The sequence below is a fragment of the Paramormyrops kingsleyae genome, chromosome 14 (assembly GCF_048594095.1).
Source record: "Paramormyrops kingsleyae isolate MSU_618 chromosome 14, PKINGS_0.4, whole genome shotgun sequence".
NCBI lineage: Eukaryota > Metazoa > Chordata > Actinopteri > Osteoglossiformes > Mormyridae > Paramormyrops > Paramormyrops kingsleyae.
Window position 1 is genome coordinate 6,368,701 of NC_132810.1, and position 27,751 is coordinate 6,396,451.

Consider the following 27,751-nt stretch of genomic DNA (forward strand, 5'->3'; position numbering starts at 1 on the left):
ACAAAAGTAGGTCTTGTGCTTATTTTTAGCAGACTGGAACGGTTTCTTGGTGAAACGGGCTGATTGGTGTCTAAGGAGGACATCTGCCGTTAGAGCGCAGCCTACAGGAGAGACGCTTGTGTAGCCCCAGTTTTCACTCACGCACCGTGGATAGTGGTCCTGCAAAGTAGGGTCAGTTTAAGCGGAGCTTTGATGCCCTCTGCTGGACCAGTTTTATAACTACATTGGGGTGTTCGCTGAATCAGTGATGTCGGTTTGCGCTTGGTTGGCAAGTGACAAGTGCGTGCATGACAGATAGAAAGGGAGGTACTTGTGGTATTCATCAGGGCAATTTTGGCCTGACATTAAGTAATGATATTTTTAAAAGTGTACAAATACACGATTTTTTGCAATCTTTTATATATTTTTTGCAGTCTATTTATGTAAACACAAGTCTGGTTAACGAGATGTCACCAGCGTAACATACTGCCTGAAGAAAAGTGACCACTGTACCCCCTACAACATTTTAACAAAAACATTTTATAAAAAGCGTACAATAAAGAAATGGAACCAGAGCCGACAGGAATAGAGGTGGGCAGACGTTTGGATTGCTTAGTTATAATACCATTGAGTGAACCCCGCTGTACAGGGCCTGGCTAAAATGTACTGAAATCACTATGGATTCTGCAATATTCCCACTGCATTCTTTACATAGCCCAGATTTAAGAGTCTAGATTTTCCAGTATGAAATTTCCTGCCACTGAAGTCACAGAGGGAAATAGTCAATACACTCTCAGAAAAAAGGATAAAAATTTGTACCTTTGCTTGTCACTGGGGCTGTACCCTCAAGGGTCTGTCAGTTGTACCCTTAGCTGTAGGTAATTGTACCTTTTAAGGTACAGAACTGGACACTGAGGAACATTTCTGTACAACTGACAGTACATTAAAACTGTTTGTACCTTTGGGATGTTCCTCAAAATCCATTTCTATACCTTAAAAGGTACAAGGCTACAGGCCCAGTGACAAGCAAAGGTACAAATTTGTACCCTTTTTTTGAGAGTGTAGATGCCGCACCAGTTGTCTGATGTTCGTGAATAACCCTTTGACTGAAAAACAGATGAGTATTCATGAATAAAAGATCTCATCAGGCAACAGACACTTCTAAGATGGAGGGAACACATGTATTTTAAATACTTTAAATGACCAGTAAGACAGAAGCAAATGGAAATGGGACACTTAACCTCTAATACGAACAGTACATAATTCACACAGTGATCTTCATATTTGTATCCATATATGCTTTCAGACTAAAAATATTCCACCACCACATGAACCTTAAGAACATAGAATAAAATAATTTAAAATGTCATGATCATAACACAAACTGATCAACAGTCTACAGGCATTTCCCTGTTATAAGTGATATTTTACATTCAGTTCTTTCACAAACAACAACTTCAAAGCAGGGAAAACAATGCACGTGGTATGTTACTACAAACTAATGGCTTATTTTTATGTTACTGGCTTAATTTTTTTATCAGTACAGTCATTTACAGGTAGTTTGAATACAATGAAAACAATGGATTTCTAAAGTCACACTGTAGCAACTTGGACAGAGTGTCACTGGTAATTAGTGTGTATGTGGCGTTCTATACGTCCTGTGCAAAGGGTTAAAGCAGAAATGGAGTACATGAAATAGACACACTAACAGTGCCTTATTTTCCTCACCCTAACCACCAGCGACGTAGAGTAGCACATCCTGCACATTTCCTGTCAGCTTCCTGTTAACGTCAACAGTCTCAGCATAGTTCCAGCTTTTGCGAAGGACATCTACAGTTTGATAGACAAGACATCCTGTCCAGGGTTCGACCTGCCTCAGACCCTTCTTCCTCTGAGAGACCCTAGGCTCCACAAAGGATGGGTGGATTTGCAGTTTGATTATTCTCTGCTCCTTGCAAACCCTTTTTCAATCAAAAACGGCCGACGTTCTCTTTCCACTTCCTGTTACTTTTCACTCCCGGTTGTCAGGCTGTTTCAGTTCTCTGGGCAGTCGGACAAAGGCAACAGGACACTCTGATCCGCATTCCTAATGAGATGTCTGACTTAATGGCAAATTCATCACTGCCTTTCAGCCAGCTTGCTTTCCTCTACCCCATTAGGAGTACAAGCACTTAAAATCCAGATCCTTCCACCATGTGGAGACAGACCTCTTAGATATTCAGAGCCACATGCCTTATTCCCACATTCATACTTTTTTTTTTTCTCCTTGAGGCCAAAAATAGAGAGACCACTAGTTTCTGAGTAAGATGGTGGAATCTGGTAAACAATTTTTAATGCATGAACAAAACCAAACCTCTTCTTTATAAAGTAACATTTGTATTTTAAATGGACTGTAAACATGTACAGTCCATAGGCAGCTTTAACACTAATGCTTTTCTAGACAAACCAGTTAAATTTGTCATTACTAATCAGCAGCTGATATAAAAAAAATCTAAGCTAATATATAAAGGGATTAAGTTCCCTTTTTGAAGAGTGTAACAGGCATAAGTCTAATCATTCTCAGTTAAGTGCACATCAAAGACTTATATAAACTGTAATAAAACTGCTCTTTACTTTTCGTTTGAATCCTGAGAGACAGACAGATCAGAGTCTGAGTCAGTCGAGCTGCAGTCTAATTTGTCAAAGCTCTTTTATCTACAGCTAAGTATCCATCTTGAAGCGGATGCAGTGTTTAAGCCTCTGTGAAAATTTCAAGGCTTTTAAAATCCCCAAAAATGCAGCCCCACCCCCCCTGCCCCAACAGAAATCATAGCTTCTATAACCAAATGTAAACAGACGCCTTTCCGAAAGAGCTTGTCAGTATTGAAAACAGCCAGTGAAGTGAAACCTTGGGGTCAGTGATGAGGGCAGCACTATAGTACCCTGTGACCACTCACCCAGGAGATGAAAGGCTACATTTCAAGCATAATAACCAAGATGAATGGTAACAACAGTTTAAACATGATCAATGAGAGAAACCCCCTATTTACATGAAAACCCAACCTAAAATGAAAACACCACATCGCCCCCTGCTGATGCTCCTCGGAAGTGAGCCCACCTACAGTCCTACACACTTCATTGCGAAGGTGGATATTTCTCTGCACCCATCCAGAAAAACCAGCAACAAGATGGCGGTGAGACTTAAAACCTCAGTCAGCAGAGATCGAGCGGACAGAGGGTGTATATGTTCAGTCGCAGGAAAACAGGAATGCCTGTGAGGCAGGGACACTGGGAGACCGTGGGCTACCGTCTGCTCAGAAAGGGGGCGGTCTTCCCGACAAGACCGTCAGTGCGCCAGATCCGTGTGGCTGGCACTTAGGTCGCGCTTTTTCCTCAGACGATTATTTCGTTCCTGCGGAGGGAACAAAGGCAAACAGTCAGCGAGGGTAACCAGGTAACTTAAATACTTACATATGTAAATCACTGTCATTATAAGGGATTTATTAAAGTTACAGCAAGGAAAACAGTAGTGAAAGGGTGATCTATCCCCTGTGTCATTTGGTTCTAGAATAGCTGAAATTCCACTGTTACATGAATGAATTCTACTCGGCCTATAATCAACCCTAAGGGGACTGTTACCGCCATCCTCAGCTGAGTCACGGTGGCAGTGACTTTACCTTCCTCCCAAAATGACAAGGTGGCACTAGCCAATTGAGGGCCAGGGTGAAAGTACACTGGTCTTTAAGGAAAAATGCTGCACAAGTGTTGTTTTCATTCAACTGCTATGTACTTAGCGAAACAAGCTTACAATAGGCATTGTGTGACGCGGTGAGTTTATGTCCTAATTACTGTAATTATATTATTGGTTCATTTTTATTACTGACAAATCATGGCAGAATGTGTTGCTAATTAGAGACACCATTGCATTTTATCATCTACTGATCTCAGGCAGGAATGTCATTCTGTCACTTCTATCAGCTACAGATACGGACCCAGAAAAACAAATGTCCAGCTGCTATAGTTTAAGCTCAGTGTCGCCTATGAGGGAGGTACTTGACTAAGACAGTGTTTTGTCCAAGATTAAGGGTGAACGGCCTCATTATGGAGAAGAAAAAACAAAAACTTTCAATTGACAGCGCCACCTGTTGGTCAGTGAGTGGAGCATGATTTGACGTTAGCCTGCAGACCACGGTGATGTTACACAGCTATTGTTAGTAAGCAGGCCTCTGCTGTGCATGGAGGACAAGGCATTGCTGAGAGGGTGTTAGCGGTGTTACGTCAGCAGATGAGGAGGCCCACCCCAGAACTCAGACTACACCTGATGCCGGATCTAAAGCTAGGGAACCGTGGGCCTTTTCTTCACACATTTCTCTTGTGGACCAGGCCTGGAGAACACTGGGACAATTTCTGCTTATGATTTATACCATTCCACCTTCAGTTAAGAAAGAAATGTCCATAGAATCTCAGTTAAATAAGTCAAAATGTTACAAGCCTGTGTTATTGTTTCTTCATGCAAATCCAACTTGCATTTCCTCAGTTGGGATGGGGGCAGGGATGTCAGTGGTCATTTCTACCCCTAAGATCTCAGACCTAGATACAGTCCCCTCCCTTGTAGATTGTCCCAACGATCTTGAACCTACGATGGCGTCTAAAGGGAGGAGGTGTCAAGCAAGACGACAGATAATCACAGGCTCCTTACTTGGATGGTTTCCCCGGCCGCCTGGTCCAGTGCGTTTAGAACGCCCAGCGAGCTGGCACGCTTCATGCTGCATCCGGGGGGGGGGGGCGATACATGCAAGGACAAGTCAGTGAGAGAGGGGGGCGGGGCACTCAGTCATTGTGGGGACGCTGCACAGGTGGCCATGCGCGTGCAGGGCAGCTACGATTCACAAAGAAAGTTTGCCAGGACATACTGGCCTAATAGCGAAGCCCGTCGCTCGGCAGCCATTAATTATAGTAACTGGATAAGTTCCTCTAAAATGAGGCGAGGACCCTGGGGAACTCAGGGGTTAAACACTGCAGTGGCACTGACATCCCAGACTGCATGTACAGTAACACACCAGTATCCACACCCCCAGCCCAGTCTGCGTTAAGACTGGTTGACAAGGCCACTGCTGCTTACTACACAAAGGACACTGTGTTAAAATGCAAGAAAAGGTCTTTGGAATAATACGCCCACCCACCACCCCACAACTATCCAGTGTTTGTTTATCCTACTGCGGCCCCCTCCCTCCAGACAGCAGCTCCTGGTACCGCTGGGTCACCTGACCCCCCTCACATACATATCAGGCTATAGATGATGGGGATGACAGAGCACTGGTACAGATCAGGTTAGTATACATCACCGTAACAACCTGTGACTGACTCCGGCTAAACTGCGAGATGGTCAGTGCTGCCTATACAGCCAGCAGGGGGCTCCACTGAGGCATGATGACACAGCACAGGACATGTACGACACTGGGGTGTAGAAGGCATGCAGAAGTGGTCGCATTTATTTAAAAAGTTATTTATTCATGTTAAATAACAACGCAGCACAGATTTCAAAATAAAAGACACCCATGCAGGCCAGATACAGCTCTCGCACACACTCATGCAACAGGAACAAAAAAGAAACAGGTTCTTAAACTCAAAATGTACAAATCAAAGCAAAAATGAAATATAAAATAGTATCAAGGCAGAGAAACAGACAAAAACAGGCAGCTGAAATAGGGCCTGAGTGCTGCAGGGCTGCTCAGTGATCAAAGGGGAAACAGCTGTGGGCGCCAGAGCAGAGGGCAAACTGGACCCCCCCCAGACCCTCACCATTGACCGGGAAAAGCCAATGGAAGAGTGAGGACACCAATGACCCAGGCATTGCCATGGGGACCACTGTCGGCAGCACCAATCAGCAGACAGGCCCACGACTCATACAGAGACAGAGGCGTCACCCACATCGAAGCACCAAAGCAGAACCTACTTTGAGCTTCCGGCTCTTTCATTAATTAGGCGTGACTGTGCTGTGGGACTGTTTCTGATCTGATTACAGTACAATTCATAGGCCTAGATCAATGAAGCCAATGGCAGCTTGATTCAGAGTATTTTGTGCTGTGTTTTATTAGAAAAAAAGCTACTCCACGAGACTAAGTAGCATGATGATCTATAGCACGCTTTTGTAAACAGCCCAGTCCGGCCTCTTAACCAAGAGACTCGTGAAAATGTAAACCTTCACACACATTCGATCTCCAGAACCACGGATGGGAAAGCAACTTTAAAATTTCGTCTGTTAGTGGTTGAGGTCAGTAGGTCAGTCCTCATAGACACAAAATGTGGGGCGGGGGGTGGGGATTTCATTCAGGGTGACATCATCAGTGCTGCCGCTCTGACGTGGTACACAGATCAGCCATGGAACCGCCAGGCCGTTTAAGATCAGTCCATGCTGGCAGATAGCCCAGCGGGCAGCTCAAACGTGCTGGCCAATCACAGTAAGACTCAGCAGCTGACACCTAGAAACCTACTAGGAGCTGAGGCCGGGGGGGGGGGTCATGTGACAGCATCCAAATGGGCCATCATTGACTGATCAGGTATGTGAGGTGAGGGGCGCATTTTGATGATGTAGTCAGCTGTGCTGGATGATCGACCCCCAAACAACCTGACCTGAGAAAAGTAGCATTTGTGTGCTGGCTGAGAGCTGAAGCCCGAGTACTAGGCCAGGGTACGTCATGCCCAAGGGGCTCTAGGTGCCAGACCTCAGGTGCCCAATTTCTTTTTATTGGCACCCTGGGCTCTGGAGAGAGAGTCACCATCAGAAAGCGATCAAACAGTGGGGCCCAGAGCCAGGAATCCGCAGTTTCCAGGAGGCTCCAGAAGGGTGTCAAGCATGGTCTGGAGACTGGGGGCGGCAGGCAGCTCTGCCTCTCCCCCTGTCCCCCAGAGCACCCAGTCCTCACAGCCCAAACCCCACCAGCGTTCATGTATCGAAGCAGCAGCACTAATCCCAGCAGGCGATAGCAGGGCCCTCTTGACGGAGCTGGTGGAGCAGGCGAGGGGGCACGGGCAGGGCGGCATGGCACAGGGTGGGGTGTTGGCATTAGTTACCCAGGGTTCTTGGGCTCACTGTCCCGCGAGCCGCCGCCCTTCAGCTTGCGCACCAGCTTCTCGCTGCTGCGCCGCAGGGAGGCCCGAAGTTTGCTGAAGGAGCCGCTGCGTTTCAGCGAGCCGGAGCCGTCCTGCCGAGAGAGGGGGAGGGGTTATCCTCGCACATGCCCCCCCCCCCCCCAAACACACACACGCATACACTGCACTTTCAGGAAAACTGCCCAGTGGTGGTCTCGTCCAGGGGGGTGGGGCTGTGCCTCCTCCTGGGCTGTTTGAGAGCATTTATCCAGCCGAGATTGCCCCTCTCCCCTCTCAAGGAGCTGTACTACTCTTCTGCCTAGTTTCCCTTTCATTTATTTCATTGCATTTCACTCTTTTCTGACCCCCACCTACTGTCAGACCTCGTTCACTCCATTAAGACACTCACAGCAGTTCAGAAGATGGAATTCACATCTGTTTTTTTAGTTCTGATTGCGACCGATTTTGCAGACAAGTTCCGGACCCCCCCCCACCCCCACCAGACCCTGCCAAACTGCAGCAGCAACACCCCAGAGGGATGTCACCACAGCTTCACAAGGTACCTCACACATCCCACTCACAGGATCAGCCTAGAAGCCCTTTGCTTGGTGGATACTCCTGCGGTGAACTCTCAGGACACCAAAGAGCTAAAACCACATCTTACTCAACTTACCGCCCCATAAGCGCAGTGCTTTTACAAACTGTGAGACAAGGACAGGGGCCGTATTACATGCAGTGTTTTCGTGGTTGAGACATTCCCCAAAACCCAGATACGCATCCCAGCCCGATCTCCAGCCATCCTCCAGGAACCCGAGCGTGTTCAAAAATGGGAGGAGAGCCTCAGTGAGTGCATGTCCCTTTTCTGGAGCGTCGGGGGCGAAGAAGGGAGCTGAGGGAGCTGGCAAGAACAGAAGCTTACACACGTCACAGGAAAGAAAAGCACGCAAAGAGACAACAGGCACAGAGGGGTGAGTAAAGAGTGAGTTTTATTAGAAGTTTATTAGAAGACAAGTACAGCAAAAAGCACAACACTGAAGAAATTAGTAGGAGCAGAACAGGAAGGCGGCTCCCCGCAGGTCAGGAGCAATCATCACGCCCCCACCCCTCCCGCCACACCATGCCCATGTCTGGGCTGGACTCTGCACTAACGTCTGGGTTTGGTCGACGGTGAGAAGGTAGGGAATCGAATGACTGACAGGAGAGAGCACAATTAGCCAAGGATTGTTTTCTCTGCAAGCTCACAATCATGCCAGGGGAGGCAGGAGAACGTGGGAGTAAGGAGCAGGAGCTGCACACCACACCATGCCCCCCAGCCATGACAACACTATAGGAATGGCCTGGGGCCTCTCCCTGCTCAACGGGGTATCTGGGAGGGGGGTGGGGGGGGTGTCTGAATCACGCTGAGCGGAGGGGGCTTGGCGAGATGGCGAGTCCCAATAAGAGAGGCGATTCAAAGCTGGAGACAGAGAGAGGACGTCATGGAGATGGAGGGTCGCAGAGTGTCCGTCAGAGAGAACGAGTTAGTCGCAGAAAGGAGCGTCTGGGTCTAGGCCTGCCAGCCAGACAGGGACAGAGAGAGAGAGAAAGAGAGAGAAATACACACACAAGGAGAAAAGCAAGTCAACCAGCAGGATCACTCGAAAGTACAAACCATCACAAAGGGTACAGCCTCTATTTTTGCAGTCTGCAAAAGTACAATAGAATGGAGTAGAAGAGGAGCAGAAGGGTAAAATAAGGAGGATTTGCAGCCGATGGTGAACGGCCACTCAGCAGTGGGACTGAGCGCTGCCTGCTAACCCTGCCCTCGCACTTCCTGTCAGTGCCGGCGGCGCCGATGGCCCCATGGAGCTGGGAAATGTAGTCTTAGGGTCGTGCTCAGAGTCATGCTACTGGCTAAAGGCCCAGTCGAGTTGGGGCCGCATGTGCTCCCTCGCTAAACATTTTGAGTATGAGTGAAAAGGAGAGAAAAGGGAATTTGGGGGGGGGAGGGAACTAAAGCATTCTAATGTACCCATGTTTCTGCAAATGGCCAATGAAGCATAATTTGATTTGATGCCGACATAAACAAAGAGGTCAGCAGGAGTGTATCTGGGGAGTTCATTCACCCTCTACGTCAAACCCCAGTGCTCAACCGGGATGGTGATACCAGCCGTCACAGGCGAGCCACCTGTGGGACACATGATCCCAGCAGACCCTTAACATCACCTGCGTCTGCGTGCCGCTGACTGGACGGGAAGAGGGAGAGCAATAATGGATGAGGAAAAAAAAAATGAAGGCGACAGAGCAAGCATGCAAGCAGGCAGGCAGAAGAGGTCAAGGAAAGGGCTTCACTGCATCTCCATCTGAAGGAGAGCTCCAGGCAAAATCTTAATTACTGATGGCTGCTGTGTCATCAGGCAGGCTCTATACCCAAAGCCCAGCTCTCCTGATGGGGAAAGCAGGCAGCACCTGATACAAGTCTGCCTTTGATAATGTGCGTCATTAAGAGTCGATAAGCTGAAGCAGCCCGGATGTGGGCTGGGTGGGGCATTGAGGTCTTGGATGGAGCTTTCCTTTGAAGGACATACAAGGCCACTGAGAAAGAGCACGGGCAAGCTGGCCGTTTGGAGCATGCGCTGAAAAACGCTGCAGAGGTGCATCCAACGGCGTACAGTACACAGCGCCCACGTATGTGACGGTGCGTGGGCTCTCGGGTCAGAGGGCAGAGAGTCTCCCCTAGGAATTGTTGATTGGCTGCCTTGCTGCTAGAGACAGGAAGGTTCTGATGGCCACAGACGGTGAGGGGGTCTTAATGGCTTCGACAAAAGGGACAAACTTAATGAACAGAAAACGGACCCAGGACAAAGGCTGCGGCAGATGACAGCACTGAGGACCACAGGGCCACCAGAAGCTGCAGCCTTTTCGTCTGCCTGCGGGTCAGAAACTGCCCTGAGGAACATCTGATTCAGGAGCTGCCCACAGACCCTCATCAGCAGCTAACAGGGAAACAGGGACTCCGCTTAGCACAACCATCTGAGGGATTATTTCAGGGCTATGTTAGTGGGCAGCTGTGGGTAGTAAGAACATAATAAGCTTTGACCGGGACAGTCAATCAGCATAGAGGCCACAGAGTCCAGACCAGGAATGGCGGATAATACACATTTTTGCTCCCTCACAACTCCCGATAAGGAGCAAAAATGTGGACCGTCTGGAGGTCCCCGAAGACCGGGCTGAGAAACACTGCTGTACTGCAGCTCCTGGCTGCATCGCTGTAGTAATTATGCACAAGTCGGCTAGCTAGACGTCAGGCGGAATCTTATATACTTATTCACGTGGGTCGACCACCCAGGTCAGCATCTTAAGAGACCTGATGGTAGTCTAGGTGCTTCATCGACATGCTGTATAAGCTGTTACCTCTCAGTAGCCGTTTATTAAAAATTTGCTTCCCCCCCCCACCATCTTCCCTGACAGGAACCACAGTTAAGCACAGATAAATCCTAAATAGCCAGAAGTAACTAAGGAATGACCAAGAGTGGAAAAGGCCTGGGACTTAATGCTAATCTGCAAACAGCAGGTCCTGGATGACCTCAGATACCTGCCCTCATCTAACTGGCAGGTGTAAGAGCAAGTCACGCCCTCTTTGCACACGCACACACGCCCCTCCACCCGGTGCTGCCTGTGTACTGTACTTACCCCGTTCCATTCCACGCTCATACTCACTTCCTCGCCCCCGTCCGGGCCACTCTCATACTTGACCACATCGGAGTTGAGGCTCTCGCGGCTGCGCTGTTTCTCGCGAGCCTCAGGGTCGCCCAGGACCTCCGCCACACGCTGCTTGTGTGCCGTGTCCAGGCCCTACAGACACACGTGCACAAACAGATAATCTGTGTTAAAACAGTAGCTCCACACCAACTCCTACTGTAGTCAAAGGCAAACAGAAGCGCAGTTCTCTTAGGGGCCACCAGGTGGCGATTTGACAGTCCATACCAGGGGTCACCAACATGGTGCCTGCGGGCACCAGGATGCCCCCAAGGACCACATGAGTCGCCCGCGGACCTGTTCTAAAAATAGTACAACTCATCAGTGAGCAGCATCTAAAATAGTAATTGTTGATAAAATCATAAATGTCATCAGTATCTTCTCGTAGATGAATATCACTAATCATTAATAATATATAACTAAAGGTAAACTGAGCAGATTTGTTATTTAAGAAGTGCATCAAACTGGTAGCCCTTCGTATGGCTCAGTATCCGTGAAGTAACTCTCAGTTTCAAAAAGGTTACACAGGTCCATAGTTAAAATTTTCGTTTGCACCAAGTTCGTTTGAGGTATATTTATATGGTGATGTCACCACAATGGAGTTGGCACCCCATCTGCGTCCGATTTAGACCAAACCAGTCAGTCGTTTGTGCCATGTAAAATGTTATATACCGAGTTATACCTCATGATTTATACCATTACATAATCATGTATACCATTACATTCTCATGTAAAATGTATTGTCATGCCCCCCCCGATTGAACACGTCCCTCTAAAAGTCTGTGCACATCACTGGTGTGGTTAATGGGTTTTGGGGTGAAGGGACCAAAATGGTAATGTGACATTTATAGTGGAGGATCATGAATAAATATCACCTTCAAATGAAAATTTGACATTGCGACACAAACGATTAAGACCGGTTTGGCTAAAATCTGAAACACATTGGGGGGGGGGGGGGGGGGGGGCAACTTCACGCAGGTCAGTGTCTTACGTCTAACAGAACGGTAGGCCGAGTTAAATGCGTTTATGCATTTCTTCATTCTGCCACCTGAGAACTGCATGAATAGTCTGGAATTAGACCCCAGTCCACATCCCAGCGTGCTGGTCTATATACATTCAGACGCTTAATAGGAGGCTTTACCAGTAACATCAGACAGGAAACATGTCCTTGATCCTTCTGCCACCCAATGCCCTGGTCTTCGTCCTCCTAACGGCACTAATTTAACATCCGGCACCTGGCTGCCAAGTCATTTACCCGGCCCCCCCACCCAAGCGGAAACTCGCCTGCTTTCGCGAGCGCATTGCAGCCTCCTCCAGGGTCTCTGCAGCTTCAAACTTGCCCTGCCGCCTGTAGAGGGCGCCCAAGTTCTTCAGCGTGGTAGTCACGGTGGGGCTGGGGGATCAGTGAGGAATAACGGTAAAAGTGAAATTAAAAAGTAGGATGTGCTGGAAGTACCTTAATGTACCTTCATGAGACTCATGATGAATTCATTAAGATTAATTAGTCATTTAGTGGCTTATAAGCTCCATGAAGTGTAAATACTGCATCCACACACGGTGGTAGGACGACTCATCACCGAACAGCCGCGGCACCTTCCCACCCACCAGGTACTGACCTGTCCACTTTGCACGCTTTGTACCAGCCTCCATACTCTCCAAAGGGCGACCCGTCTTTCTGCTTTCCCTGGGGGGGCACATGTAACTGCACTCAAAACAGGACTGTTCATTGTTCCAGCAGTCAGTGATCTGCGCTGGCTTCATATCGAGTGCGATATATGGCCTGATATTTGTGCCACTGGAAACTCAATATAAATAGCGTATGTTTGAATCTGCAGTTGTTGCATTAAAAAACTGAATCTGAATTTATTCGTTTGAATGGCACAGGCCTCCACTTTACCCCGACCTGCAGAACTGCCGTAAACGTGGAAATGAGTTGCGCTTTGAGTCTGCGGTCGATTACTTTTCCTCAAGGACCCGGATTGTGAGTCTTAATAAATTGAAATTGAATTTGCGAACTGAAATTGAATTGGGAGAAGTGAATTTGTAAGTATAGAGTGTCGCATTCTCCAGGTAGGATAAATGCAGTTTCAAGTTATTGGAATTCAGATTCAAACTAATAAATTCAGATTCAGTTATTAAATTCATATTCAGTTTCTAGTGGCACAAATATCAGCCCATAGCGATACAAGCAGACTAAGCTGTCGCCGAGAGCTCATGAGATTTGAATATGGAAAGCAAAAGGTGACAGAAGAGGAAAAGCTGTAAGAGCAGCTGCTGAACACCCAGACAGGCTGCACTTCCTCTCAAACAGACAATGCAGCACGGCCAGTTCTTGTGCTGCGTAAGGCCCTCCAGGGGCCTGGGGATCCGCGGCATTGCAGAACCCAGTGCTGAGATGGCTGGCATGGCCGCGGGCAATTGCTTTCAACAGGAAACTAACAGCGCTTTCCCACTGCCACCAGCAATCAAGCCGTACGCATCCATACCGCAAACTGTCAGTTTCCCATTTTAAAGTATGCAAGCCGTACACGACCTGTACCCGTGCCGAAATGGCGCTGGCAGTACAGTTACAAAACTGAGCTGGCTGTGTCACCACCATCTGATTGGTCGAAATACACAGGGACAAGAAAGAACCGGTGATCTGTGTCAATATGCACAGATTATGTAAAGGGAATAGGGACATATTCACTGTATTATTCATTATTAGTAGTAATCGCACATTGCGATGTATTTAAGCAATCCTGATAACTCAGGACTTGTGAATTTCCAACCTCCTACTTTAAAAAGTACTATAGAAAGGTTGAACGGAGTGGATTCGTCATGCAAATCTTCACAAGATAATGCTAATGGCGCTATCATTCAATGCTAACATAAGAGTGATTCTCACAGACGTGCTAGCGGAAATTAGCACATAATGAGTCATGACATACACCGTGTGAACAGAAAATAGGCGCCTTCTCCTGGCTCTCGAAACCCGGCGACCTCTACAGAGCCGACCCTTCGGCAGTGGAAAACTGAAGTGAACCAGAACCGTGCTGTAACTAGTCTCAGGTACAGCTCGGTTCCAGAATACCAATGAAAAAGCCCAATTACTGTCAAAATTACCAAACGCAGGCCATCACTTACCTTGCTCAGCTCCTCTCTTTCCTCTGCATGCATCCAAATCGGTTTGTTCTCATCTGCAGAAACGAGGGAGAGAGCCAGATAAGCGATACGCCGGGGGGCGGGGGGGGGGGCTCACTGACATGGCGGCTTTGCCCACCAAAAGGTCACTGTTGTTTTCAGGAGTCTGAAGCTTGCCGGCTGCTTCAGCTCACTGTGGCAGGCTGACAATCCCTGACTTTTGCTTCAGAGAGAGAGGCCAGCCTGCAGAAGCCCGGGGAAGGCGGAGGGAATCACAGCCAACACCTGGCCGTTTGTCACGCTAACGCTTCACTAATGTCTGTCCGGATTAGTGGGCAGGGGTTGAGGAATGGCAGTGATAAATCTCCACAGTAATGAATCTGGGACCTCCATAAACATAGCAGTGCAACAAGGAGCCTGATACGGACGTGGCAGGCCTGTCGACGACTGATAAACGCTGCCTGTCTGGGGGGGGGGGGCAGGAGATGGAAAGAGATGTTGTCACAGGTACGGGCAGGCACACTCACCATCCACAGAGCCGAATTCCCTCTCGTGGGCTCGCGTGAGGATCTCCTTATACAGCGTCTCAGCCTGCTTGAACTTCCCCTGCTTGAGGTAACAGGATGCCTGGGGGGGGGGGGGAACAGGACTTACCACATGGGCAACTGACCCCACAGGTCATGTGTCCAAGTCAACAGGCAGCAAAGGACAACCGGACAGGCTCTCCCAGACCTGACAGCCCAGACTCGCGTTATACAAGAACACCAAGCTCATTATGATCCTCGGACTTCGGGATTGTGGTGGGGAGGTTAGCGTCCCCCACCCCCCATCTCAAAATATCCTTGTCTGTGAACCTCTTGAACCAACACCCAAGTGCCAGTATCACAGATCAACATCTCACCAGGTTGTTCTTGGTCTTGGCCACGTTGGGGTCGTCAGGTCCCAGTTTGGTCTGGTAGATGACCAGGGCCCGCTGGTAGTAATGCTCCACCTCCTGGTACTTGCCCTGATTCTGGCACAGCAGAGCCAGGTTGTTCAGCTGCTTGGCCACGTCGGGGTGATCCTTACCCAGAACCTGGAGGCAACACACACAGACAGTCCTTATCTTTATCAAGGCGGTCTTTGAACACCCCTCTAGAGGACCAAGACTGAAAAAATGCAAGAGCAACATTACACCTTTACAATCAACTGCCATCCACAGCAGGATTGTTTTTCGTCTGGTGGGGGGTGAAATGATATACTCTGGTGGGGGGGGGGGGGTGAAACGATACAGCACACACCTTGGGGCTTAAAGTACTTGTGGTAAACAATAGGTGTCATGGTGGGGCCGGGGGGAGATTGTTAGGCTGATCATTAGCTTTGGAGCAGAGACAACCTGTGCACACTGACAACACGGGGGGTGGTGGGAGATTCTCAGGGGGGATAAGTTGGGGGAGGGGGGCTCACTGGAGACATGCGGCGAACCTTAAAGACACAGCTCAGCTTCACCAGGGTAACATTTCAATAGGATACCAGTGCTGATCACTCCCTCTGCCAGTGAGACTGAGACCTACCATAGACCAGCCCCCATCACACCCCCGCAGCTATGACTGCCATCACTCACAGTGTTATGTCAGCAAGGGAACAGGAAGGCAGGCAGGAAACTTTTGATCTCAAACTCAGAAAAAGGACATCCAGTGCTGTGACCACAGCCTGACCGCATACCCCCTGACCCACCTGCTCCCGGATTTCCAGGGCCCTCTTGCACAGTGGCTCCGCCTCCTTATACTTGCCCCTCTTCCCATACAGCACAGCCAGGTTATTGAGTGTGGCCGCCACCTGGTGCATGGGAGGGGTACAGACACAGGTTTAACAAGAGGAGACGGCCAGTCTCGGAGCGAAGGTCAATCACCAGCTCACACGATTCACCGGAACACGAGACAGGAGAGGTGGACATCCAACCAATCAGGAAGTCTTTGGCATGCTAAAATTAATGACAAATCAGCACAAACACAGAACAGGAGACAACGCGGTGGCTGCGATTGCTCTGATTGGATGCACGATCAAACCCCAGTGTGCCAGTGAAAGGGAGTGCATGAGAGCCTGACCTCTATGTCAAACCACGGGCAGGGGGCTGGAGCAGTGTGGTTGGCTACACTTTCCACAAGCCTGGGGGGGGGCACATGGAATTCAGACAGGGACATAAAGATGCATTTGCCATATACCAGTCAAATAATGGTACTACTATCGTTAACCTGACAAATATGCATCACTTATGTGTCTGTCGCTTGGTTTTCCTAAATCAGGATGATGTTAGACCACACAAACCTAATTCCAGAAAGTTCTGATAAGACATATGAACAGCTGTGGTTTATAAACAGGGTGTAGGCTACTGCCATCTGCACCCCCCCCCCCCCCCCCCCCCAGAGGGAGGCGGCTCTTCCACGCCCGCTGATATGGCATCCCCCTGCATCCGGAACATGCCTGGCTGACAGTTTCCGCAGCAGAGCTGACTCATGTTGACAAGGTAGTGCAGAACAGGACCGGGTCAGCAGAACACACCTCATCAAACACAGGCCACCAGACAGACAAGTCACACTATCCTGGTTCTCATGTCGATGTTTGCTGTGAATAAACAGCATTTCCCCCTTTTAAACACAAACAGACACACGCTGCAAAATCTCCCGCCCTCTCATTCTTCTCTGTGCCGCCAGCACGCACCGCTGGGTGGTCCCGGCCCAGAGTCTTCTCCCGGATCGCCAGCGCGTCGTTCAGCAGGTTAGCGGCCTCCTTGTACTTGTTCTGGTCCCTGTTGGAAGGAGGAGGACAGGAGCGACGGGAACGGTGGCGTTATGTTGACTTTAAACTCCTGTGCCAGCAACTGCAGCCATTTTCAAGGCAGGAATATATAGATATTAAAACAAAATGAATAACCCAAAAGGCAAAGACATCATAAATAACTATAAAATGTTACAAACTGTTAAGATTAACCTTTGATCCAAAAAAAATTATAAAATCCACTAAAATAGCCTCTAGCTTGACTTCACCTAAAACCTCTTGTTAAAGAATCAGTGAAATGGTATCTTCGCCTAAGGGAGTGACAAGAATGGCAATACAACAAAACGTGTTTAACAGACAAAGGAGCTTTAAATGTAGGACATACAGGTGGATCTACACCAAGTAAAAAGAGGCGAGTCCGCTTGGTGTGTCTTTGTATAAATGTTGTATAGATGATCTGGTCCCAATGGTTTTTAAAACTGGGAAGGAAAGGGTCAGATGGCTTAAATTCATGGTTCCCATGAGAGCAGAGACGTTCCCCAGCCCCCAGAAACTATGTGTCTGTATAAATCCAGGCCGGTTAGGAGCTCATCGCAGCCGGGCCGTACCTGTAGACCAGCGCCAGGATGTTGAGCATGGTGGCCACGTCGGGGTGGTCGTGGCCGGACGTCTTCTCCAGGTCCTCCAGCGCCTGCTTGCACAGCGGCACGGCCACCTCGTAGCGGCCCTGCGAGGCGTACTGGATCACCAGGTTGTGCAGCGTGCGCAGGCGCGCCGGGATCTCGTAGCCGCCTTGCTGGGCGGCCGCCACGGCGGCACTGCCTGTGTTGTGCTGCGGCACTGGGGGGAGACATGGGGAGGCGGGGCCTGTTACCATAGATACCAGAAACATTGGCATGCAGATAGAAAACAGGGTGGGGGGGGGGGACTGTTGTAATGCTGTAATGCAGCATCTGTAACTGTTAGAAATGCTTTCTGGTGCAGAAGGCTGCATATTGAATGCGAGTAGAGTGTGCAAGCTAAACAGGTTTGACAACTGAAGCAATTACTCCAAAACAGCTGTGTGGGGGGGGGGGGGATTATGCAGGAAGGACAACCTGTAGAAGCCAGTACCAGAATACATCAGGCAATGAAGACCTTGAACATGCCAACAAGAACAGAACTTACTGCCTGGGCCCTGCTCATCCTCATCGTTAGGGAAAAGGTCGTCCAGGTTCTCCTTGGAGACGTCAGAATCTTTTTCATCCTGGGAAAGGAGGCAGAGTCAGTTTGGGAGAATCAGTATAGATCTATGACATGTGTTAAGGGTGAGGAGTCCACTGGTCTTCAGGTTAAGAAGTGTCCTTCCTACTTATTTTACAAGAAAAATACCCTACAAGAATAAACATTAAAATGCTGAGGAGGACCCGCCGAGGGGGAGAGGGAGAGGCTGAGGGTGAGGAGGACTCGCCGAGGGGGAGGGGGAGAGGCTGAGGGTGAGGAGGACTCGCCGAGGGGGAGGGGGAGAGGCTGAGGGTGAGGAGGACTCGCCGAGGGGGAGAGGCTGAGGGTGAGGAGGACTCACCGAGGGGGAGAGGTCCTCATCATACTTCTTCAGCTGGTTCATGAACTCCAGGTGCTTCTTCTCCTCCTCCAGCTGTGCCACGCTCTGCTCACTGTGCTGCAGCTTCTGCTGCGTTCCTGCCAGCTCATCACGAAGCCACTGGTTCTCCTGGCACAGGCGCTTCACCTGCGCCCTCAGCTTCTGCTTCTCCGACTCCACTGTGCTCAGGTGGCCCGACAACGCCATCATCACCTGGGGGTCAGGGGGCAAGCAACAGAAACAAAGTAGGTGAAGAGCGGGGTAACAGACCAAAACCAAGCCAAAAAAGGTAACAGTTTTGCAAGTTTCTGGAGGTGAACTGTAACTAGCAAACTCAGCTCCTATTTAAACCCTCCTCTGTTTCTTAGAGCTGTTTCCCCCAATCCGGTCCTTGAGGACCCACATTCGGTTCATGTTTTTGCTCCCTCCCAGCTCCCTGCCAGACAATCCACATTTTTGCTCCCTCTCAGCTCTCCACTGGGAAGCTGAGAGGAAGCAAAAATGTGGAATGTCTGTGGTTCCCTGGGAACTGGACTGGGAAACACTGCCTTAAGGTGATCTCAGGCGCCAGATATCATGGCCCCAGCCGCAACCAAAAGTGTTACCCTGGCACTGACCAGGTGGAGTCTCACCTGTGCCTCGCTCAGCCCCAGTTCCAACATCTCCAGGGACTTGCGGATCATCACCGACTTCTCCTCCACCAGACTGCTCTCCTCATCCTGCTTGAGGCATCGGAGCGTCTGGAGCAGGCCATCCAGGATGGAATGGTGCTCCTGCTTGAGGGCGTCCAGGCCCTGGATCACCTGCTTGGTCCTGGAGATGATCTCGTCCTGGGAGAGCTTCTCGTCCAAATCCTCCTTCACACACACCATCGTTGACATGTTCTCATGCATCCTGGGGGACGGAGAAAAAAATACCTACTTAGTCTCCTTTCTCCGAGCGTTAAATTAACACAAGGCGCTGAAGCACATCTGCTTGGTCATTTTCTCAGCAATTACCTCAGGGACTTCATCCTGTCACCAACAGAAATTAAGTTCACGCCGTCGGTTTTATAATCAAAGCATATTTTAAATCGCATCAAAGCAGATTTTGTACAAAGTGAAACAGGCCCTCCTACTACTTCCACTGCAAAAAAAATCGGAGGTTTAAAAAGGGAACAAAAATTAGATAAGCCTGTCCAGGAAAATTTACTCAGCTCATCGTAAATGAGGTACATTCTGCCGGCAGCACCTGCATGTCATCAACAGCACCCTATTGTTGGTGTCGGTGAAAGAAACTTAGGAGACAGACATCTGAATCACAGCAGAAGCAGAAGCTGTACAGGGTCTCTTTCAAGTCAGGTTCAATGCTGGGGCTTAAGCAGACATCACACCTGTCCTTCTGTCCTAACTTTTTCTCAATCCTCTTCACATAAAAAACAATAAGGAAAGCATCATCATCTAAAACTGCACATCCATTGCACAATTCATGACTTTACTTAAAACGTTTAGGTCTTGTTTACCAGTCACATATCTTTCTGTGTTTTTCCACTGTCTTTCTAGATAGCAGCTTATGGCCTGGGGTTAATGCTGCGATCAACGACCTTGTTTGTGGTGTCTTTAGCTCAACATGGGTTGACCTTTTTGCCTAAAATAACACTGCTTTGCTTGCCAGAATAAAAGGGTGCCGTCATTTCAAAGGACCCCTCAAGTTTTCTTCCGGTCTGCATACTGCCACATTTCAGAAAGCATTTTCAGGCCTGAATGCTATAACACTCACTCCCACCAGTGCTATTAAGGCATGTCTATTAAATTAAACCAGGACTGCAGTTTTCAGATAATGGGTTGCTGTACAGAATGCTTATGGCTGTTACTTAGCAATTTATGACCTACCCAGAACCCTCTATACCACCATCCATCCAAATCCAAAATGTAGCCTGATCATCCGCAGGCTCATCACTGTTAAGACCTAATGAATGCTTTCCCGAATGAAGCATGTAGCCAAGGGCAACAGGACCTTGTCCCTTATGTCCCACCACCAGGCAGGGAAATGGGAATCTAATTTTAGGTCATGGGGGCTAAGCTCATTAGAATAGAGGGAAGGAGCTTTAAGGAATACTCTCATTCAATGAACAATGAGCTTGGTAGATGATTCTGGCATGACTTCTGCTCACCCACAATCACCCATCATCTCAGAGCTTGGTCACTGTGAATGAAATGATTACAAGGTCAGTTTCCTTGGCAACACTTTAGCTCTTCTGCTACACGTGAAGTGTTGGAACCCCTTGGTGTATCCCTTAGAGAGACATCGCCCAAGAGCACTATGATGGGATACCCTCTGGCAGAGTAGACACACCTTCGGCATGCGGCAGGAAGGGCGGCACCACAAAAAGAGTGAAAGAAAGAGAGAGAACATTCTAGTCCGTTTGATATTTACGCCTGTGCCCAGGACAGACTTGTCTTGGCAGATTTCCTCACTGTTTGAAAGCACCACAGGGCTTGTCTGGACTTAAACCTTTCAGCACACAGACGGGTAGAAACAGACATGTTTAAAAGGGATCTGAACAGTCCAGATGCATAAAAACCTGAACCATTTCTGGTAACTTTCCTCAGGTTTAATTTAATTTATATTACATTTCTTTAGCGGATGCTTTTATCTAAAGCAACGTACATTTGAGACAGCAGGGTGAGCAGAACCAGAAGCAACTAGGAGTCTTGCTCAAGATTAGAAAAATGAAATTTGCTTTGCAGAGCATGAGACACAAAGCGGCGACATTCTGAGCACAGGCTCAGTGCCCTAACCCACTAATCCACCTCCAGTGATACATCAACACAATACCTTGCGTCTTTAATGTGCGAAACCATTACACTCTACAGTAACCTTTCCATACTGCAGTAATTTTTAGGAATTGCTGCAAAAATCACACACAATCAAGTGATCGTTAAGATTAGGCGGAATGCCAACATCCAGGGTAGCTGCCAAAAAAACAAAACCCAACCAGTTTGAAAGCAACGGTCCACTCTTTCCGTCCTTCTCAGGGTTTAAACGGAAGGCTGTCACCTTCTAATGAATGATGCTTCCACAGGATTACTACATGCTAAACCCTTGCCCAGTGGATTGTTCCCGAGGGCTGCTCTGCACAGGCCCTAAATCTACTCCAAACATAATATGGAGACTTCAGAAACACACCGAAAATTTTGGACGACGGACCACCAGAATAGGCAAAAGCAACGCAAGTGTTATCTGTTCATGTTTGTAAAATTATTAGTAAGAAAAGCTTTAATATTTTTGTCCTTGTAGCTCCTAAATATGCTCATTATTAAAGCCATAAAGTTGTCTGCCTGCTACCTTAGAATCTACATTGAGTATGTGTTTGAGAAAAGGTTTAGGCTTAAAATCTGGGTTTATTCTGCGTGGACTGACAGTGCTGTTGAGTGTGTTTGTGCATGATGGGCTTGTTTAATCAGCTAGAAGCAGCACCAACCTCTTTACCTAGTTTATCCACAATATCTCGTCTTTTAGAAGATGCTGCGGCTGTTGTGCCCCTTTCCTGACTTCAGTGCTTATCACTTCCATGATTTACCAAAACAATGGCACGTGGCTCGCTCCGCTAACTGAATTTAATAACAAAAAGGATAACGTCGAATTCATAGAGATTACCAACTTTTGGGCTTCACAATACGCACCTCATTAATAATGTGGGTGAAAATAATGTCCGTATAGTGCCAAAAAGTCAGCATCCATTATCTAAAGCTTATTTATAAAGGTTATTGTTGTCAAAATGAAATTATCTTAAACGGGCTTGATTTTCTGGAGGAAAATTATTTTATTTTTTTTATTTATATATATATATATTTTTTATTGCCCACCCCCACCCCCCCTCTTCGGAGGACAACTTTATTTTACATTACATTCAAGAGCAAAGAGTGTGGCCGCTCCGAACTCACCAGTACCGCGGAAAAAGGGAAAAAAAAAGAAAAACAGGGGGGGGATACAGAAACAACAAGCGTAACAATAACAGACATCAATCAACATGGGGAGAGGGGGAGAGAGAAAAAAAAAAAGGTATACAAAAATAATAACACTAATAATGTAGGTGGGATGGAAAAAATTAAGTATAGGGGAATACAGAATACAAACAAGCATAAGAAACATGATTAAACAACAAGAATTATGACAACATCAGTGATAATAATAATAATTAATAATGTGACAAATCGGGAGTATATATATGTAAATACACACACGTGATCGTACCGTTATATATGTATATTTCAATTCCTAAATCTATAACATACCCTAAAAAGTAATAATAATAATGATATTGATCGCTCAACCATTCTTGTATGCATGTGCAAGTGTAGGTGTGACCTGATTTGTCATTGGATGTGCTGGCATTTAAAGCCGTCAGGGGAGGCGAAAATTTATCTAAATGATTCATCTACCAATCAGTAAGATAGCTGATAGATTAATCCAAGAAAAATAGTCGTTAGTGGCAGCCCTACTACAGAAGGCTGGACAACGCGTAGGGTAGCGGAGGCCAAGATACAGAGTGATGTAAACCTGACATTTGAGCAAGGAATGCTTGAAAAAGAGACGTCAGAAGACAAACTGCAGTTTAAAAACAAACATTCCAGATAAGCATTTTTATTGTTCCTCTTATTTATTACGCAACTCATAACAACTTAGACAACCACTGCAACCAGCGTAGCAAAAACTACACTTATGATGTTCCTTGAGGGAACCAACACCTACGTGTTCCATAGGATTTCCTCAGGCCCAGCTATTCCTGCTTACATGCTCTCAGGATCTGCAGCGGTCGTGAGCTATCGGCCCAAAACTTGCCTCTCTCTTGCTGTGCGAGGTTGCCAAGAGACACCAAGATGATGTACAAACCTTGGCTTGCCTAGTGCGTCAGCAAGCTCACCTGATGCAACACTAAAGAATTTTCATTTAACTACAGCCAACCGCCTCATTATGACATCTACAATGACAACAGACACATCCAAGAATGCTCTATGGTAAAGTCATGTGACCCGCACACCAAAAGCCATCTGACTCCAGCAGCTGCACTGGCAGGGGGAAAAGGGGCAGGTATGAGTATGTGGCTGGGCAATGGATCCTGAAGAACTGGATGTATGGAAATGAAACCCTCTGTCCACACATAAACACGCCCCAATTCTTTGGTCATGTGATCATAAAGCATGTGATGGGACAGGAAAAGCAGGCCTGCCAGTTTACAGACCATTCCACCTTACACAGACACCGACACAAATACACACGTTATCTGACAGTGCCAGACCAGGCAAGCTCAGTCCTGGACAGATAAGCTTTCCAGAAACCCGTATGAATGATTACCGATCTTTTAGAAGGGAAAATGAATCATCTCAAGGCACAGGAGAGGCAGCGAAACCATTTTCACGTTTCCCTTTGAAATGTAAATATGCCATTTTCTAAAGAGCTCCAGGGACCACAACAAAACACAGCAAACAACGTGGGAGTTGAGGCGCTTAGGTTAAAAGTGGAGACTCCGACTCCCTACGCATTCTGCTTTGCTAACTGCCCCCCACCCTGCGAAAAGACATCCTTCAAACGGAGGTGGAGGGAGCTGGCAGCACCTTCACAGAAAGGGATGTGACCACCGGTACTGATACAAGCACCGAGAAGCTAAACCGAATTAAACATGAGAGCAGTCAGGTAATGTTACAGAGCTTCAGCCCTGCTGTTCTCTCACAGCACATTAAATGCTCAATGTTCAGCTGTTAAAGGCTTAACCTTCAACAACGTGTACGGTTTTTATATTATGAAAGATGACCCCATGCTTCTTCTCTGACAGCCAGAGTGAGTCAGCAAGCAGGATTCCCTCAACCAACCTGGACAATACGGTCTGCTACCAAAGCATGAAATCTGAACCCCGATGAGAAGAGGAAGTGTCCCCAGCAAGACAATCACATTCGGAGCGGAACACATGTGCCGTCTTTCACCTCGGCGGACTGTGAAATAAGGGTGACATACAACTGACCGCATCTTTCCATCAGTGCTTCTGAAAAGCAGAAGAGAAAGTGCAGGAAAAACAACATCGGGGCTGAATAAATATACATTAGCGGCTCATGTGTGATACAGGATGCCCAGCAACATCACATTCAAGGGGAGGATCCTGGGAAAGGCAACAAGAAGCAGGACCTGGTCTGGTGAGTTTAAAGCCCAGTTGATGGGTGGAGCTTACAGGGTCAGGCATTTACACATTAGCCAAAGTAATGGGATGGATACAAGCTCCTATAAGGAAGAGAGAAAACAAGGGTGCAGATGTTCAAGAAGGGTGAAGAAAAGAAGAACGGCAGACTGTGAACAGGGAGGATGGGTGCTACTCTGTCACCGTACCTCCCAACACGGCAGAGGAGAGATCAGATGTGTGACAATCCAACTTGTGCAGCTCACAATGTGCCGTATACAAGCAGCTAACCCAGTTAAGTCCAGGGTGACCTGGAACGCTTTCATCACCATATTCTCAGCTGAGGGACAAATATGCTGGCTCGATAATAGTTTCCCATCTCCCACATGATATGATTTACACTGGAGGAGTTTAGTGGCGTAATTTATAACCTCAACCCCAGCACGATGTGAGCCACTAAGACAATTCTGCAGATTCACTGTGGTACCACAACAAAACTGAAGTACAGCTCTCATTCACATTTCTGAGCCTTCTGGGAGGGACTGTAACCCCCATTGGTATCAGGCCAAGATTCCTCTGTCTAAAAGCCACAGGCTTCCCCCTGTTAGTAACAGGATTCCTAAGCAATCCCGGGAAAGGGACCCCAGTAGGGACCCGAAGGTTAGGATACAGGGCGCAGAGGCACAGACACCCTGTGGCATCAGGCAGATGTGTGCTTAGATGTTAAGTGCAAGTGTTGAGATGTTGGTGCAGAGAGGGGCTTCTATTGTCCAGTCTACTCATCCAAGGAGAACAGAGGGACTGCAAAGCATCCTCAGTCCTGGTCATCCACCCCTCTCTTAGGTGTCAGGGTAGACATGAAAACATACATCCTCGCTTCGGTGGTCCCATGGTTCAGTCACCTAATGGCACTTTCATAAAGTTCCCCAAACACACAACACTTGCTCTCCACTGCAGCAAGGTTGCACAGTCCACAGAGACTTCTGGCTACAGTCCACCGGCAGAGTGAAGGGAAGCACAGACTATTATTTCAGCTGTACATGAAAAGGAGAAACAAAAGCCATGCTGAGGTCAGTTTCTCCTCATTCCACTTCTCTTTCCCTGACTGAGCACACACGATCCCCTAATTACAGCTCAGGAACAAGTATCAAGAAAACTGAATACCCCGACCCCATCTTCGCAAAACAGTCGGGTAAACAGAAATGGCAGTCTTGCTGTATTTGTTCGTGCGGTAGAGCGCAGAGATTCAGGAGCGCCTGCGGTCTTGTAGAGAACCGCCGAGGCGCAGCTGCGGCTGAGCACGGAGATCGTCCACCTGTCGACGGGGGACACACTGGGCCCTCAGTGCGCTTTGCCACAAGCACGATCCCGGGCCACACAGACCCGCTTTGACCAAACCGCACCGCGCTTGCGCTCTGAATGTCAATACTCATCGCCAATTCATCTTTTTACGAAGACATAAAAAGAGGGATACAAAAAAATCGCATGAATCACGCGCGCTGACAAAACACACATCGTGTGTCCTTGTGGAGGGACAATGAGACAATGAAGCCGTTATACAAAACTAACAAGTGTGCTGTGCAAAAGGATGCCACACGATGACAATCTAGAAGAACAGACATCTTATATACGCAGGTCACACGAATAATCGGTTTCAGCGGACGGGTACCGATATGCCGTGTATTTCCACGTTAAAACAATCACTTCGCAGTTATCTCGCCCCGTCAGTCTGTGTGTATCCTGGTTACGGCATGTAAAAAAGCAAAAGTTTACGAGCACAGTTATGTCAGCTGAATCGGTGGAGCGGAATGTTTGCAGCTATCAAGGTTAATTATGCGTTAAGGTCCGCAGCACATCGTAATCGTACATTACTTCAGCATGACTGGATTTAATTAATCGTCTGTTGGGCATGTTTAACAGGCAGTCTGTGCAGCCAATTCAGTATCTTAATACCGATTACTGGATAATTACTTTTCGAATGAAAGCGTATTTCTCAGGCGGCGCACTACAAAAATGAAGCCTATTATATAGTAAATTGATGTTAGACCTACTCGTTGGAATACAACTGCACATTAGTTGTAATAAATAAAGTGTTGGAATGAATAGAAAGTTAGCGATGAAGTCAACTCGGACAGAGAAGCCGAAGACGGTGGTCGGTGGGGGGCTAGTTTGACGGCTTACCGCTCCGCTTAGCATCCAGTCTTCGGGTTACTTATGGACAGCGATTCACCGGCTTATTCCGGGGGATGGGTGGGTTCGTCGCACACCTCTCAGCCGTGCTTCTTTCTTAAGCTATAGGGGTTTTCCTGTCTTCGCGGTGAGCTGCAGGCAGGGCGAGGCCGCCGGCAGATACCGGCCCCCGGTGTCCGAGCTTCAGTCCGGCTTCAACTCACCTGGTCACCGCCTGTACAAGCGATTATTTAATAACAGCGGTCTGGAAAACGCGTCTGAGCGAACGACACCGTGGGACGGCCTCCGACGGGCTCAGGGCGGCCACCGGACCTCACATAGTCGTCGGGCCTCAGAGGGTGGGCAAAGCCGCCAGCCGAGCGCTGTGTTCTTCGGATACTTCACGGTGTTTCGGTCAGTCAGAGGCGCGTCCCTAACCGACTGACAGAAGCAGCTTCCTGCGCGAAAATGGCGCTGCCTCAAGCCCCAGAATCCCCCTCTTCCTTGATCATGACGTCACCCTACAACCCTTAAAGCGACAGCTCTCTAAACGTGACATAAACCGCGGTTGGGCGGGGACCGCGGGTAGCGTGAGTTGGATGACATACTGTACCTAGGCTGGCAGTGTCAGGAAATCACGCTTTTTATGAGACTATTTTTGCCACCCACCGGTCGCAAATATTAGAGCCACTTCTTGTGGAAATAAACGATTATGAATACCATTTTCCCCAAAGGCAATTACATTACACGCAAAAACATTTAATTGTAATAGTTAGTTAACAGTTTGAATATTAAAATGTCCTCGTCGTAGGACATTGGTGTTAATTAACCATTACTACTTAAAATATCTGAGGGAACCGAAACAATATTTATTACCCTAATACATAAAGTGTGAAAGAATGAGCTGTAAGAGGATTAATTAACTATAATGGGTGAGTGAAGTCATATTTTGTGATACAATAAACTGCTTGTCTTACGTAATTTCTGTGCTTTTCCTGTTAACACATCGTACCAGGCTGATACACAATTCAACAAGAAATGGTTGCTGGACAGATTATGCAAGAGATGGTTCCATAATTGCACTTGTAAAGAAAGAGAAATTTCAATGCTAATTTTGTTTGCCATTGAAAAGATCATTATAGATGACACGACAACCATAGATCGGAGTAACGACCATCCAA

General features: G+C 47.8%; 1 protein-coding gene across 5 annotated transcripts; it reads right to left on the minus strand.

Annotated features, from left to right (window-relative positions):
* Positions 1 to 499: 499 nt before the first annotated feature.
* klc1a (kinesin light chain 1a) lies at positions 500 to 27,080 on the minus strand. Of its 5 annotated transcripts, XM_072699161.1 has the most exons (17): positions 26,904 to 27,080; positions 26,583 to 26,805; positions 18,883 to 19,144; positions 18,233 to 18,463; positions 17,836 to 17,914; positions 17,277 to 17,508; positions 16,612 to 16,699; positions 15,628 to 15,729; positions 14,813 to 14,986; positions 14,439 to 14,538; positions 13,915 to 13,967; positions 12,405 to 12,472; positions 12,073 to 12,181; positions 10,723 to 10,884; positions 7,033 to 7,163; positions 4,658 to 4,724; positions 500 to 3,370 (listed from the first exon to the last, which is right to left on the minus strand). In XM_072699161.1, the coding sequence occupies exons 3-17, from the start codon at positions 19,141 to 19,143 to the stop codon at positions 3,305 to 3,307; spliced, it is 1,923 nt and encodes a 640-aa protein (XP_072555262.1). In that variant the 5' UTR covers position 19,144; positions 26,583 to 26,805; positions 26,904 to 27,080; the 3' UTR covers positions 500 to 3,304. The 5 variants fall into 5 exon arrangements, with proteins under 5 accessions (XP_072555262.1, XP_072555261.1, XP_072555263.1 ...); XM_072699160.1 differs by having other exon boundaries at positions 26,583 to 27,080; XM_072699162.1 differs by lacking the exon at positions 4,658 to 4,724 and having other exon boundaries at positions 26,583 to 27,079.
* Positions 27,081 to 27,751: the final 671 nt, after the last annotated feature.